The 13759-nt window shown below is 49.6% G+C and overlaps 1 protein-coding gene across 8 annotated transcripts in view; it reads right to left on the bottom strand.

Moving 5' to 3' along the window:
* TDRD12 (tudor domain containing 12) overlaps positions 1–13759 on the bottom strand; it is a 3486095-nt gene that overhangs the window by 1214328 nt on the left and 2258008 nt on the right. For all 8 annotated transcript variants that reach the window (XM_085639447.1, XM_085639446.1, XM_085639448.1 and 5 more), the window contains one exon: positions 1528–1627. In XM_085639447.1, the coding sequence (XP_085495573.1) occupies positions 1528–1627 (100 nt within the window). The remainder of the gene's footprint in view (positions 1–1527; positions 1628–13759) is intronic.

Here is a 13759-nt window from a genome sequence, read left to right as displayed (position 1 = left end):
ACTGGTCCGCCCAGTCCTGCTCGGAGTCACATTGGCGAGCAAGAGGGTTCTCGGACCCCTCCCATTCATCCTCCACCTCCGCCAAGTGTGGGGCAGGGACTGGGGAAGGAACAAACTGCTCTGGGAACAGCGCCGGACGGGGTCAAACTGGCGCCGTGTCCCAGTGCGGATCCCAGGCAGGGACAAATGTGTCCTAGAACCGGGACAGGGGCAGGACAAATGGTACCCACTGCGGTGCCAGAGGCGGTGCTGGGGCCGGAGCCGGCAGTGCGGGACCTTGTGGCGCCGTGGCCTTAGCCAGCGGCGCAGGATCCTGCGGCGCCGAAGCCGATAACCTGACAGGATCCGGACACGGGACCGCGGTGCCCGAAGGTGCGCCGGCGGGAGCCTGAGGCCAAAACAGGCAGTCCAAGGTGGCAAGAAATTCTTGCACCTGAGCGGGAGTCACCGACGGACCCGAGTAAGGTGGGTAGGTCGCGGGACTACCAGGCTCCGAAGGAGCCGCAGGGGCAGAAACCCGGTCCTCCGCATCCGGAGATCGATGGGGGGACGTCGGAGAGTAACAACGCTTCTTTGACTTCTTTTTGTGCCGTCTCTTACCCGGATCGGAGAGTGAAGACTTGGAGACCGAGGAGCGGTGATGGTGGCCCCGCGAGCGTTCCCTGGAGCGTCCCCTGGACCGCGAACTGCACGGGGACGAGTGCCGGACCTCAAAAAGCTTCCGGCGCCGCTCCCGCAAGCCCTTCGGGGCCATGGCCAAACAGTCCATGCAGGCCCGGGAGTCGTGGTCGCTCTCCAGGCAGTACAGACAGACGTCATGGGGGTCCGCCACCGACATATTGCGAAGGCAGGCCCCAGATAATTTAAAAGTGATAGGTTTTAGAAATATTCATAGTCACCCCCATCCCCCCACCATGAGGACAAAGTCATTAGTGAACTAAGAGCAAGACAGTAGTTGTGTAAACCCTAAATGTGGCCTAGATTCTAATTATAGAAGGAGCAACATTGCAGCCTACATTACCAAATATAAGAGGTGCTAATACAGTACACATCCTGAACTCAAGTATTTAAAACTGCGCTCATATGTGATAATAAAGAAAAACAGGAGGCTCTGAAATAAAATATTTGCCAAGCATCACACATTTCAGACATAGATGGGTATCTCTCTCCCTCCTCTGTTTCCTGTTTACATCATAGGTCACTGTTTTGTCTTTCCTTCTTAGCTCACAAAGGGAATAACCAAAATAGAGATAGAAGACTGGACTCAAGACCCCAGACCCAAATACGGAGGCAAGAATGCATTTATTCAGGGGGTCTCAGACCCCAAACAATCCTCCTTAAGCCACACCCCTGAAATCAAACTACATTTGGAAGAAGGAAATATTTGAAGATGAGGACTCTGCATAAAAAGGTATCCATTATATTGTTTTCAGTTCTCCGTACCTGTAGAGGAACCTCACAAATAATATAAGCTAGATGCAATAGCAAAATATCAAGCAGAGCTTTAATACACAGATACAAACTTACAGATATGATTCCCTCTGCTGGTAGAGTACCATCTCCAATTTTACGGGGCAAATCTAATTCCGCATTAAAATTATGTCGAAATGGACATGTGCTTGATTCCCTGTGAAATAATTGTTAAAATAAGCAAAGTGGTAAGAATCAACTTCAACTGTTAAGTAAGAGAACAAATCAAGTTGACATTTTTTAGCATTTATTTCCCTAGAAAAGCTGCATTCAAATGCCAAACCATTTTGTCTGCATTATGATCATACTGGGCACTAACACAGATGTAAAATGTGGTGACTAAACAAAGTAAAAGATTTTTCAAGGTGATTCTAATGCTTTTTGACCTTGTTCTCCTTCCTTTTACACAGATGACTGGAAAGGGCCTTCAGCTGCAGACATGGTCAAAAAGGTTTCTCAACGAGAAAGATTTCTTTATGACGTTTATAAGTTTCTCAGAGTGTGTCGCCCTCTGAGTATGAAAATTGCATTTCCAAGCTGCTCTCATTCATGTCTCACTTGTTTTTTTCCACCATACACAGTTTGAGGATGCCATATGCACCGGGGAATGATTAAATGTGTGTTGTGAAGGAAGGAGAGCACAGACTAAAATCTTCACAATACCTATGAAGCTTATTGTTCTTTACTCTTGTTCTAATCTTCATCTTTAACAACTGTTTGGGCATCTGATTTCTCAGCATGTAAATGAGATGGGGATATTTAGTTATTAGCATATTTTTGCAGCACAAACATGGCCTCAAGAGCTTTTCATAGGTTGATGTTGAAATTGATGAATAGGTTTAATCAGGTTCATGTTTTTATTTTCATTTTTAAACACCACGAAAACTTCAGTCATTACATTAGTAAGAGAATCATTGTACACAGTCAATTTTGCATCAATACATTCAGTAATCTTTCCCAGGAAACAGGGAAATAATAAAACATTCCAAGAATCACTTAACCCCTTTCCTTCGCTTCCCCACCCCTAGATGCGGTTTCTTCCTGTTAAGATGCATGTATAGGGTAGTGGAAGTCACGGATTGCATTGTATTCTTCTGTGAGTGGGTGCATGTTTTTGGTTCCCGCCCCTTCTATTTCTAGGCCATAGAAGCCGAGCTATGGAGCCCATATCTTCGAAAACATTTTGGGGCAGCCTCTTGCTGCATATGTTGTCTTCTCTGCTCCCGTGTACCAGCTCTCCACTCCTTTAGCGTGAGAACGTGCAGGGCTCTAAATATCCTGGCAATGACCCTTTTGGCAACTATCAGCCCTAGATTACATAATAAAAGTTTGTATCTGGAAAGGTCGATCTCCGTGGATACTCTCAGCAGTATATATTTAGGGTCCATAGGGATCTGTACTTCTAGTATTTAGTTAATTTCTTTTAATATCCGGGACAAATAGCTCTGGACATGTTGGCACTCCCATAGTGTATGTATGTATGTACCTCGTTCTGTATTACAGCATAGGAAGTTGAGCGTCTCACCTCTCCCAAGGCGTGTAATCAGGCCCTATCAAAGTGGACCCTGTGGAAGATTTTATATTATATTAGTCTTAGCTTAATTGCCACTTCTCTTGGATGCATCAGGGCCCCTTCCCAGTCAATTTCCTCTAATGGACCAGTGGTGTTTTCCCATTTGGACCGCAGAGACGTCAGCTTATTGGGAACGTTATTGATTAAATTTGTATATGTCCAAGAGACTGCCTTGGAAGGTGTTTCCTCCTGTAGCAACTTACCCTCAAGTGGTGCATACTTGGGGATGTCCGCCGTGTCTATTTTCTCTGCTCTCCATGCGTGCTGCAATTGGAGGTATTTGTATTTTTGTGAATGTGTGAGTTGATATTCGGCTTGCAGTGTGGAGAAGGGGATTAGGTCGCCACTTTGTAAAATGTTGCCCACAGTGGAAATCGCAACCATGTCCCATTTCTTTAAGCCCCGCAGTCCGGATATTGTAAGATTTTTGTCCCATCACATTTGTCTCTCTGCGCCCCCCCCTCCCTTGCCTCGATTAATCTCTGTGTGGCGGGCAGTAGGCCCCGAGTTCCTGAGCCTCCTTTGATGTAGTGGAGAGAAGTGTGTTTCTGGAACTGGAGTGTTTCCAGAGCGTACGTTGGGTGGTCTCCCGTTGCATGTCCACATTCATTGATTACAATGAGGTGCGCGGTCCTGTAATAGGACTGTATGTCTGGGAGTGCAATCCCTTCATTATACTGGGTGCGTTGTAATGTCCGTAGCATCACTCTTGGGTGACCCCCATTCCATAATAGTGTACGGTGTTCATCGTTAATTATATTTAAAATTGATTCAGAGACTCTGTGATATGTGTTCTGTAGGATATAGAGTAGCTTAGGGAGAGTGGTCATTTTATACATGGCTGCTCTAGCCATCAACATCAAAGGGAGTCGCCACCATCTGGCTGCATCCTCTCAGAATTCTGCAATAATTCACTTGACGTTATTGTGCAGGCAGTCCATTTCGTCAGTGGAAATGAACAATCCCAGGTATTTAAATCCTTCCTTAGTTACAGGAAGATGGCCCGGTATTGTGCATGTGTCAATGGCTCCTCCCACAGGTTAAAAATGTGATTTGTCCCAGTTTATACTGTAATCAGCATGTTTACCGAATTCTTTAAACAGGTGCAGTATTAGTGGGAGGGTCTCATTGGGGTTAGTTATGTAAAGTAGGATGTCATTCGCATAAAGAGAGATACATTTATTTCTAAGGCATCCTTCATCGTCTCACAAATCACTTATTCCTCGATGGGCTCTGATTAGACATGCCAGGAGCTCCAATATCAGGGCGAAGCGCAGTGCGTAGAACTCACTCGGATCATAACCCCCACTACATTGACCTAGCCTGGGACACACATGGCCCTACTCCTCTGTTCTGGTGCCTGCAGCCTTCTATGTTAGAGGATCAGTCCTTCCATGCCTCTCTCCGCACCACAGGAACAAGTTACTTACCTTCGGTTACGCTTTTTCTGGTGGATACAGTATCTGCCTGTGGATTCCTCACCTTGTGAATATCCCTTGCGCCAGCAACATTCGGAAACTTTTGTAGCAGTCCACGCCGATGAGGCCGAAGACGACGTCACAGAGACACGGCTCCGCTCGCGACTCCGCTGACGTCACCGGCTCCATAAGAAGACCTCGTCGGCGTGATGACGTCAGTTCCGCCCCTTTTTTCCGTGCCCTCGAGGCACACGGAACGGACTGACAGCAATATACATACACAGTATACACAGTACACAATATGCATAAAAACACACTCAGTGTGGAAAATAAATAACAAAGCAGAAGAAATAACATAATGCCTTTGACAGTGATAAACACATTTGAAACCCATCAATAGAATTACAGGCATAGAAATACCGGTATAGAAGGATGGACAACGGGGAGGCGGGTGGGTCAGTGAGGAATCCACAGGCAGATACTGTATCCACCAGAAAAAGCGTTACCGAAGGTAAGTAACTTGTTCTTCTGATGGATACATCTGCCAGTGGATTCCTCACCTTGTGAATAGATTCCACAGCAGTCCCCACTCCCGGAGGAGGGTGTCCACCCTTCTATACCAGAAAGTCCTGAAGGACGGATCGCGCAAAGTGTCCGTCCCTCCTCACCTCGGTGTCTAAGCAATAATGCTTTGCGAAGGTGTGGAGGGAGGCCCAAGTTGCCACCCTACAAATATCCTCCACTGGAACACCTCTAGCTAAGGCAGATGTGGAAGACTTTGCTCTGGTAGAATGAGCCCTCAAACCCTCCGGAGGCTCCTTACCAGCTAGAGAGTAGCATATCTTGATGCACAAGACAATCCACCTGGAAAGGGTGCGCTTGTGCACCGCTCGACCTTTCCTGCAGCCAGCAAAGCCCACGAAGAGCTGGTCATCAACTCTGATGTCCTTTGTCCTGTCCAGGTAAAAGCTCACCGCCCTCTTAGGGTCCAAGCGGTGAAGTCTCTCCTCCTCCTTCGAAGGGTGAGGGGGAGGATAGAAAGAAGGAAGGGTAATGGACTGCCCCAGATGGAAGGGAGTTACCACCTTAGGCAAAAACGCAGCCCTGGTCCTAAGTACCATTCGTTCAGCATGCACAGTCAAGAATGGGGGTTTTGAACTTAGAGCTTGAAGCTCACTTACCCTCCTTGCCGAGGTGATTGCAATGAGGAATACCGTCTTAAAGGACAACAGCCTCAAGGGACACTTGTGTAAGGGCTCGAAGGGAGAACCCATGAGATAGGTTAAGACAAGGTTCAAGTCCCATTGAGGCATAACAAAGGGAGTTGGAGGAAATTTGTTTACAAAGCCCTTTATAAAACGAAGAACAATAGGAGACTTAAACAGCGACGGCTGATCCGGCAAACAAAGGAAAGCCGATGGAGCCGATAAATACCCTTTCACTGTAGCCACAGCAAAACCTTGCTGAGCAAGAGAAAGGGCAAACTGTAGAATATTAGACAGACGAGCCTTCAAGGGATCAATGGACCTCTCTCCACACCAGAGAACAAATTTAGACCACCTATATGAGTAAATAGATTTGGTGGAGTGTCGCCTGGCCGATAAAATAACATCCACCACATCCGGCGGGAGAGAGAAAGAATTCAGGTTGCCCCGTTCAATCTCCAGGCATGAAGGTGTAAGCTCTGGAGGTGGGGGTGTAGAACCTGCCCCTCCGACTGCGAGAGGAGGTCTGCCCTCAGAGGGAGACGGAGCGGAGGGCACAAGGAGAGGTGGAGAAGATCTGTGTACCACACCCTTCTTGGCCAATCCGGGGCGATCAATATAACTTGGGCCCGGTCTTGGCGAATCTTCCTCAGAACCCGAGGAATCAAGGGTATGGGAGGAAACGCGTAAAGGAGTTGTGAGCCCCAACTCAACTGAAACGCGTCCCCTAAAGCTCCCAGCAACGGATACTGGAGGCTGCAGAATGACGGGCAGTGCGCGTTCTCGTAAGTGGCAAACAGGTCCACCCGAGGAGTCCCCCACGTCTGAAAGACATGACGAACCACCTCCGGATGGAGCCTCCACTCGTGGTCGGCGGAGAACTGTCGACTGAGACTGTCCGCACGCACGTTCAGAACTCCGGCTAGATGATTTGCCATCAGACAAATCCGATGGTCCTGAGCCCAGGACCATAGACGCAGGGCCTCTCTGCAGAGACAAAGAGACCCCACTCCTCCCTGTTTGTTTATATACCACATCGCGGACGTGTTGTCCGTCAGGACTTGAACAGACTGACCGCGAAGGGAAGGGAGAAAAGCCTTGAGCGCCAAACGTATCGCCCGTAACTCCAGAAGGTTGATGTGAAGCAACCTTTCCTCTGGAGACCAAAGACCCTTGATCTCCAGATCCCCCAGATGAGCACCCCACCCTAAGGTGGATGCATCCGTTATCACTGTTGTCACCGATGGAGGTATATGGAAGGGCTTTCCTTGGGACAGATTTCCCTCCACGCTCCACCAAAAAAGATCCGCCGCAGCTTCTCTGGAGATCCTCACAGACTCCCTGAGATCCCCTTTGTGCTGATACCACTGCTTGCGGAGGCACCACTGGAGCGCCCTCATGTGCCAGCGTGCATGGTTGACCAACAGTATGCAGGAGGCGAACAGACCGAGCAGGCGAAGGACCTTCAGAACTGGAACGACCGCTCCGCTGTAAAACAAAGGAATCATCTCCTGTATGTCGAGAATCCTTTGAGGAGGAGGGAATGCTCGACACACAGTAGTGTCCAGTACCGCACCTATGAACAGGTTGCGCTGAGAGGGCACCAGGTGAGATTTGGGCACATTGATCGAAAAACCCAATCTGTACAACAGCCGAGTTGTATCCTGCAGATGACACAGCACCTTCTCCGACGACTCCGCCTTGATCAGCCAGTCGTCCAAATAAGGGAAAACCGAAATTCCCGATCTTCTGAGATGGGCTGCCACCACTGCCATCACCTTCGTGAAGACTCGAGGTGCCGAAGTAAGACCAAACGGGAGGACCGCAAACTGATAATGTTGCGACCCTACCGTGAAACGGAGATACTTCCTGTGCGACTTCAGAATGGGGATGTGAAAATACGCATCCTGCAAGTCGAGCGACACCATCCAGTCCTCCTGATTCAGCGCTTGAAGAACCTGAGCAAGGGTGAGCATCTTGAACTTCTCTTGCTTTAGATAAAGATTCAAGATTCTGAGGTCCAATATCGGACGCAATCTGCCGTCCTTTTTCGGAATCAGAAAATACCGGGAGTAGCATCCCTGACCCCTCTCCTGCTCTGGAACCACCTCTATCGCACCTTTCTGAAACAATTTCAGGACTTCCTCCTGCAGGAGAAGACGGTGGTCCTCCGAACAAACCCCTTGGCAAGGAGGGTAATTTGGAGGGAATTCCCGAAAGGGAAGGGCGTACCCATTTTCTACAAGATCTAGAACCCAGAGATCTGTAGTTACAGATTCCCAATCTTGTAGAAAATGGGTAAGCCGGCCCCCCACAGGACCAACATGATCCGGAATGTCAGATCTAGGGCTGTTTTGCGGTGGTGGGAGGGGCTGAGGAAGAGGAAGAGGAGGAGGAGAGCTGACGAGAGCCACGTGTGCGACCCCTAATTCTTCCTCTGTAACCTCTGGACGAGGAACTTTGCTGCTGCTGCTGAGTCTGCCTATAGGTACGAAAGGATGTTCTTCCAAAACCTCTGTACCTCTTAAAAGACCCTCTCGACTGAGACTGGAGTCCCAAAGATTTAGCAGTTGCCTTGCTCTCCTTGAATCTTTCCAGAGCAGCATCTGCCTTTTTTCCAAATAGGCCAGACCCATCAAACGGTAGATCCAATAAGGTAGACTGTACATCCTGAGAGAACTCCGACGTTCTCAACCAAGCACTTCTCCTAGTTGCAACAGACGACCCCATGATTCTTGCAACAGAATCTGCAGTGTCCAGCCCACTTTGGATCACTTGCCGCGCAGCCGCCTGAGCATCAGCCAAGATGTCATTAAATCCAGATCTATCATCCTCAGGCAATTTCGGCGCCAGTTTCCTAGCCGAGTCCATCAGCGCGTGAACATAGCGTCCCAAGAGACATGTGGCGTTAGTCGACTTCAAAGCCATGCTGGCTGATGAAAATACTTTCTTTGCTGACTGGTCCAGCCTTTTAGCCTCTCTATCCCCAGGGACCTGAGGAAAAGCCCCCTTAGACTTTCCAGAACAAGCCGCTTGAATCACCAGACTCTCAGGTGACGGATGGGACGACAAAAATTCAGGATCTCCTGGGGCCGCTCTGTATCTCCTTGCGATCGTCTTTGAGACCGCAGGAGCAGAAAAAGGTTTGCGCCACACCTCCAATACAGGCTCCACAATGGCCTCATTGAAGGGAAGCAGAGGCTCTGATACCGTCGTTGGAGAATGCAGCACTTCAGTCAAAATGTTTGACTTAAACTCTGTTGTAGGAAGCTGGAGATCAAGCAACTCCGCAGCTCTCCTTATGACTGCATGGTAGGGTGCGACATCCTTGGATGGCTCATCAGATGGCAGAGTAATCTCCCACTCAGGAGAAAGGTCCAAGCCACTAGCTTCCTTAAGCTCATCAAAAACCTCATCCGACTCTACCAATTCTCCATCCTCCGCCTCCTCCTGAAGGTATCTCTGCTCCTCAATAATCCTCTGAGTCTCCCTCCTGGAGCGAATCCGAATCCTCGGCGGCGCCGAAATCGACTCCGACGGCGCCGGTGCCAGTGGAGCCATCGGCGTCGAACGTGGATCCAGCGGAGCCTTCGGCGTCGAACGAGGTCGAGCCGGAGCCGGCGAGGATGGAAGCGGCGTCGACGTTCTCGGAGCCGGAGGATTCCAAGACGGCGTCGCTGGATAAAATGGATAGAAAGGAGCCTGAGGATACACTTGCGGCACCCCCAAGTTAAAGGCCAAAGGACCCATCGGACCCGTAGGTGCACCAGGGGCATACATGGCAGGAGCAAATACCTCATACATCGCATTTAAGTAATGCGAGGGGTCCTGACCTGGCCCAGGAAAGGCAGGATACTGGTCAGGCCCCACCGGACTCGGGCCAACCGGCGCCAACGGTGTATTCAACGGCGTCGCAGGCTCACCCGGGGCTTGAAGTTCTTCCGGGGCCGGAGATGGAGCCGGAGCCGGGGATGGAACCGGCGTCAGAGTCCGGACCGGAACTGGCGAAGCCGGAGACAAAGGGACCACTGGAGATGAAGGACCAGCCGGTGAACCTGGCACAGGAGAAGGAGAGACGGAGTCCCTTCGACGCCGAGCAGGTGACTTCGGCTTCGGCGCCGTGCTCTTGTCAGAATGACACCGAGAGGAATGCCTTCTCTTTTTCTTGTGCTTCTTAGCTCTCGAAGCATGCCCTGAAGTCGACCTCGATGCCGACCTCGACTTCGAACGAGACCTCGATCTCGATCTCCTCCTCCTCCCTCTCTTCTCCTTCATCTTGGCAATAAAGAGTTTTGCCTCCCGTTCTTTCAGAGCCTTTGAGCTCATTTTACGGCAGCTGGTACAGCCATCCACATCGTGGTCCGAGGATAAACACCACACACAGTCCTCATGTGGGTCAGTAATGGACATATGCTTGCCACACTCCCGGCAAGGCTTAAATCCAGACTTCCTCGATGACATCTTCAAAGAAGACAGGAAACAGCAATGAAAATACACAAAGTATCCACGACGCTAACAACAGCGATTCCCGAAATCTGTTGGCTTCGACGGCGCGGAAAAAAGGGAACTGACGTCATCACGCCGACGAGGTCTTCTTATGGAGCCGGTGACGTCAGCGGAGTCGCGAGCGGAGCCGTGTCTCTGTGACGTCGTCTTCGGCCTCATCGGCAAGGACTGCTACAAAAGTTTCCGAATGTTGCTGGCGCAAGGGATATTCACAAGGTGAGGAATCCACTGGCAGATGTATCCATCAGAATAGAGAATTACTTTACACTGAAGGCCGGCACAGTGGAGTCGGTCCTTATGGAGTGGGACGCCTTTAAGGCGACACTTAGAGGTGGCTGCATGGGTCTGGGCGTGGTATGCGGAAACAGGTGGAACAAGAACTCTGTGATCTAGAAAGATCATTGTTGTCGTTGGAGACTCAATCGGTCTCTAACTCCTCTTACACCCCGGATTTGTTGTCAGTGAGGGAACAACACACAACATTACTGGAGAGGCTGCACTGTCTTAATAATGTTGCACATTCTGCCAGAACACACGCCCTAGCTGATAAGTCGGGGTCCCTACTTGCATGACTGATAAACAAGTTACATACCTTTGGTAACAATATATCTGTATGAAACATTAGTTAGTTATAGATGCCTTACCTTAGAATTACCCCCAGGCGTCAGACTGGATCTGGAAAGCTTTTTCGTCAGCAGTACCTCTGAAAACGGGAAGGTGGCGTTGGTCGGCTCCGTGTCCGTCGTTGGCGTCGTGGTCGCAGTAGCTACTTAGACGCCGCAGTAGCTACTTAGACGCCGCAGTAGCTACTTAGACGCCGCCCTCGCGGACGTCACTTCTGTACACAACTTTTTGTGCAAGAAACGCAGAACCATGCAACACACGGACCACTGGTGCACAAAACTAGGGCCCTGAAAGGATGTCCTTAACCGTAGAAATCAGTTCGCAGAACCGGGAGGATGGGTGGGGTGGTAAGGAATCTATAACTAACTAATGTTTCTTACAGATATATCATTACCAAAGGTAAGTAACTTGTTCCTCTGAAAGAAACAAGTTAGTTATAGATCCCTTACCTTAGAATACATACCCCAGCAATACCAACCCCAGGAGTGGGTCTGCGAACCTAGATTACACCAGAAAGTCCTGGAGAACAGAACGGCCAAAGAAGCCGTCTCTCCGGACTTGGCTGTCCAGGCAGTAGTGTTCTGTAAACGTGTGCAGCAATGCCCACGTAGCTGCTTGGAAAATGTCATTCAGAGGAACTCCTCTTCCCAAGGCAGTAGTGGCTGCCGTTGCCCTGGTGGAATGGGCGCGTAGCCCCATCGGAGGCTCCTTTTTAGCCAAAGAATAGCATGCTTTTATACACAAAACGAGCTATCGAGAAAGGGTTTGCTTATGTACGACCCAAACTTTCTTGGCACCCACGTATCCAACAAAGAGTTGGTCATCCACACAGAAATGTTTTATGCCGAGTCTGAGAGGAACATGGCGGCGGACTGACGTTGGTCGCAGGAGCTCCGGGGACGGCGCGGCATCGGCATCTAAACCACGGTGCAAAATTAATTAAGCTAAAACGCGGAGATTATGCAGGGATTATGCTTTAACATCAACCGAGTTAGGATATCCTGGAATTAAAGATTTTGGTGCTTAAGGCTGCAGGCAGAAAGCAACAGCGGTAGGCGCTACGACCGGGAGCCACTTATCGGCAGAGAGGTAGAGTCGGCATACGACGGTCCGGGAGACCGCCGAGTGAGGCTTTGGACACGGGCGCGGATGGTAGCAGTGAGAGTCAGCTTTCGAGGATTCGTTTTTTGTGACTCTCCACGATATTCAGCGGTTACCTCGCTTTTCCAGCATCCCTCAGATCCGGTAAAGGGGTAACTACTCTTGAGCTTGGGGATGGGGGGGGGGGGGGGGGGGGGGAGTCCGATACCCCAGCCCAACGGTCCTCGAGGAGTGGAAGTGGAGCACGCGTGCAGGGCTTCCAGAGGGGGGAGTCTTTTCCTATTAAAAATAGATACCGGCTGTGGTCAGAGATTAAAAATAAGAACATTCTGGACCACACAGAGGGTACGGGGGTGGCTCCTATAATTACACGCAAAAGGAAAGCCGTGAAACCCGGTGACAATAAAAAATTGAAAGGGCCTAAAGTAATTCGTCCTTCTCAAAAAATTACTCCATCACTTAAGGCTTACTTCAAGATTATGGAGTAGGCTGTAGGGTCAGCGGAGTTAGCTTCGACCACACAATGGGATGCCCCTCTAGTTCCACTGGAGAACCGTTTCTTGCCCCGTACGAAGATCTCCAGCCCTGACATAACTGCGGATGGCTCGGATGGCCCGGTGAGTCCACCAGTGACCTCCTCCGAGGGCACCCCTCCTCTTCTGGATTCTGTCAGCAGCTCTAGTACTATCACTGACACCATTGATACCATTGCCATTACCACGGTCTCTTCTCTTCCTATTTCTACCATACAAGTTCCATGGACCTCACACGCACAGGCATTGGTATTTGCGGAGGTTAGTCCCTCAGACCCGCTAACACATAGCGACAAAAGCGTACAAGCACCTGGTGAAAAAGCAATTGACAGGGAAGGGCTAGGTGCCTTCCTTTATGCATTAAGGGGGGACCTGTTGACTAAATTTGAGATATCTGAAGCAAATCAGAAAGGAATTCATGACAAGTGTGAAGCCCTCGAGTCAAAATTAGATGACATCTGTGCACGTACCGGGTTGCTTGAAATGGAGGTTAAAACACTGTCAGTCGGTCCTGAGGAATTTAAAAGACATAGATATCCTAAAAGCCCAGAACCGATTATTACAGATGGATATGGAGCAGCTAAAAATGCAAGCCCGTAGAAATAACCTTAGGATCCTTAAGATACCAGAAGGAGCAGAGAAGGAGAACATTAAGGGTTTTGTATGTAACTTGTTGAGGGAGGGGGTGCTGAAAGATCGACCTGATATTGACTTAGAGGTAGAGATCCAGAGTGTGCATATGGATCCTTTCAAGCTACACCCTGATAGGAAGGCCCCCAGAAAGATTTTAGTCAACTTTTAGACCTATACGGTTAAAGAGTTGATTTTGGGAAGGTCCCAAGCAGGGCCGGCCTTGTACCATCAGGCCGGGCCCTACCAAATTCGATCAGATATATGTGGGAGAACAGCACAAAGGCAGTGGGAGCTAGGTTCCAGAATGCCTGAGTTGAGGAGTTTGGGGGCACAGGTTCAAATGAAGTTTCCCGCATTGCTGAAAGTAATGTAGAAAAACAAGATGCACAACTTCAGTATACCCGAAGACGTAGATATCCTTCTATCTCAGATGAGGGGGTAGGTAGCCAGGAGTTCAATGGTATGTTATGCACTGAAAGCTAGTATTTGATGCTAGTGCTAGTGTTAATACCAGTTATGGGTGAATATTGGGGTTCCTGTCAGGTTCTGCCAGACGAAGTCCTCGGGATTGTGCCGATGCTCAAAGGGGTCCACCTCTAAACTGCCCCAAGTCCGAAGAGCAATAAACTTGGACTGGTGGGATAGTTAAGTGGGGGAAGGAAAGGATGGGAACTGCAGGGAGGGACACCTGAGGAA

The sequence above is a fragment of the Triturus cristatus genome, chromosome 12, assembly GCF_964204655.1.
Source record: "Triturus cristatus chromosome 12, aTriCri1.1, whole genome shotgun sequence".
NCBI lineage: Eukaryota > Metazoa > Chordata > Amphibia > Caudata > Salamandridae > Triturus > Triturus cristatus.
Note: the sequence above shows the minus strand (reverse complement) of the source record. Positions and strands in the feature narration are given on the sequence as shown.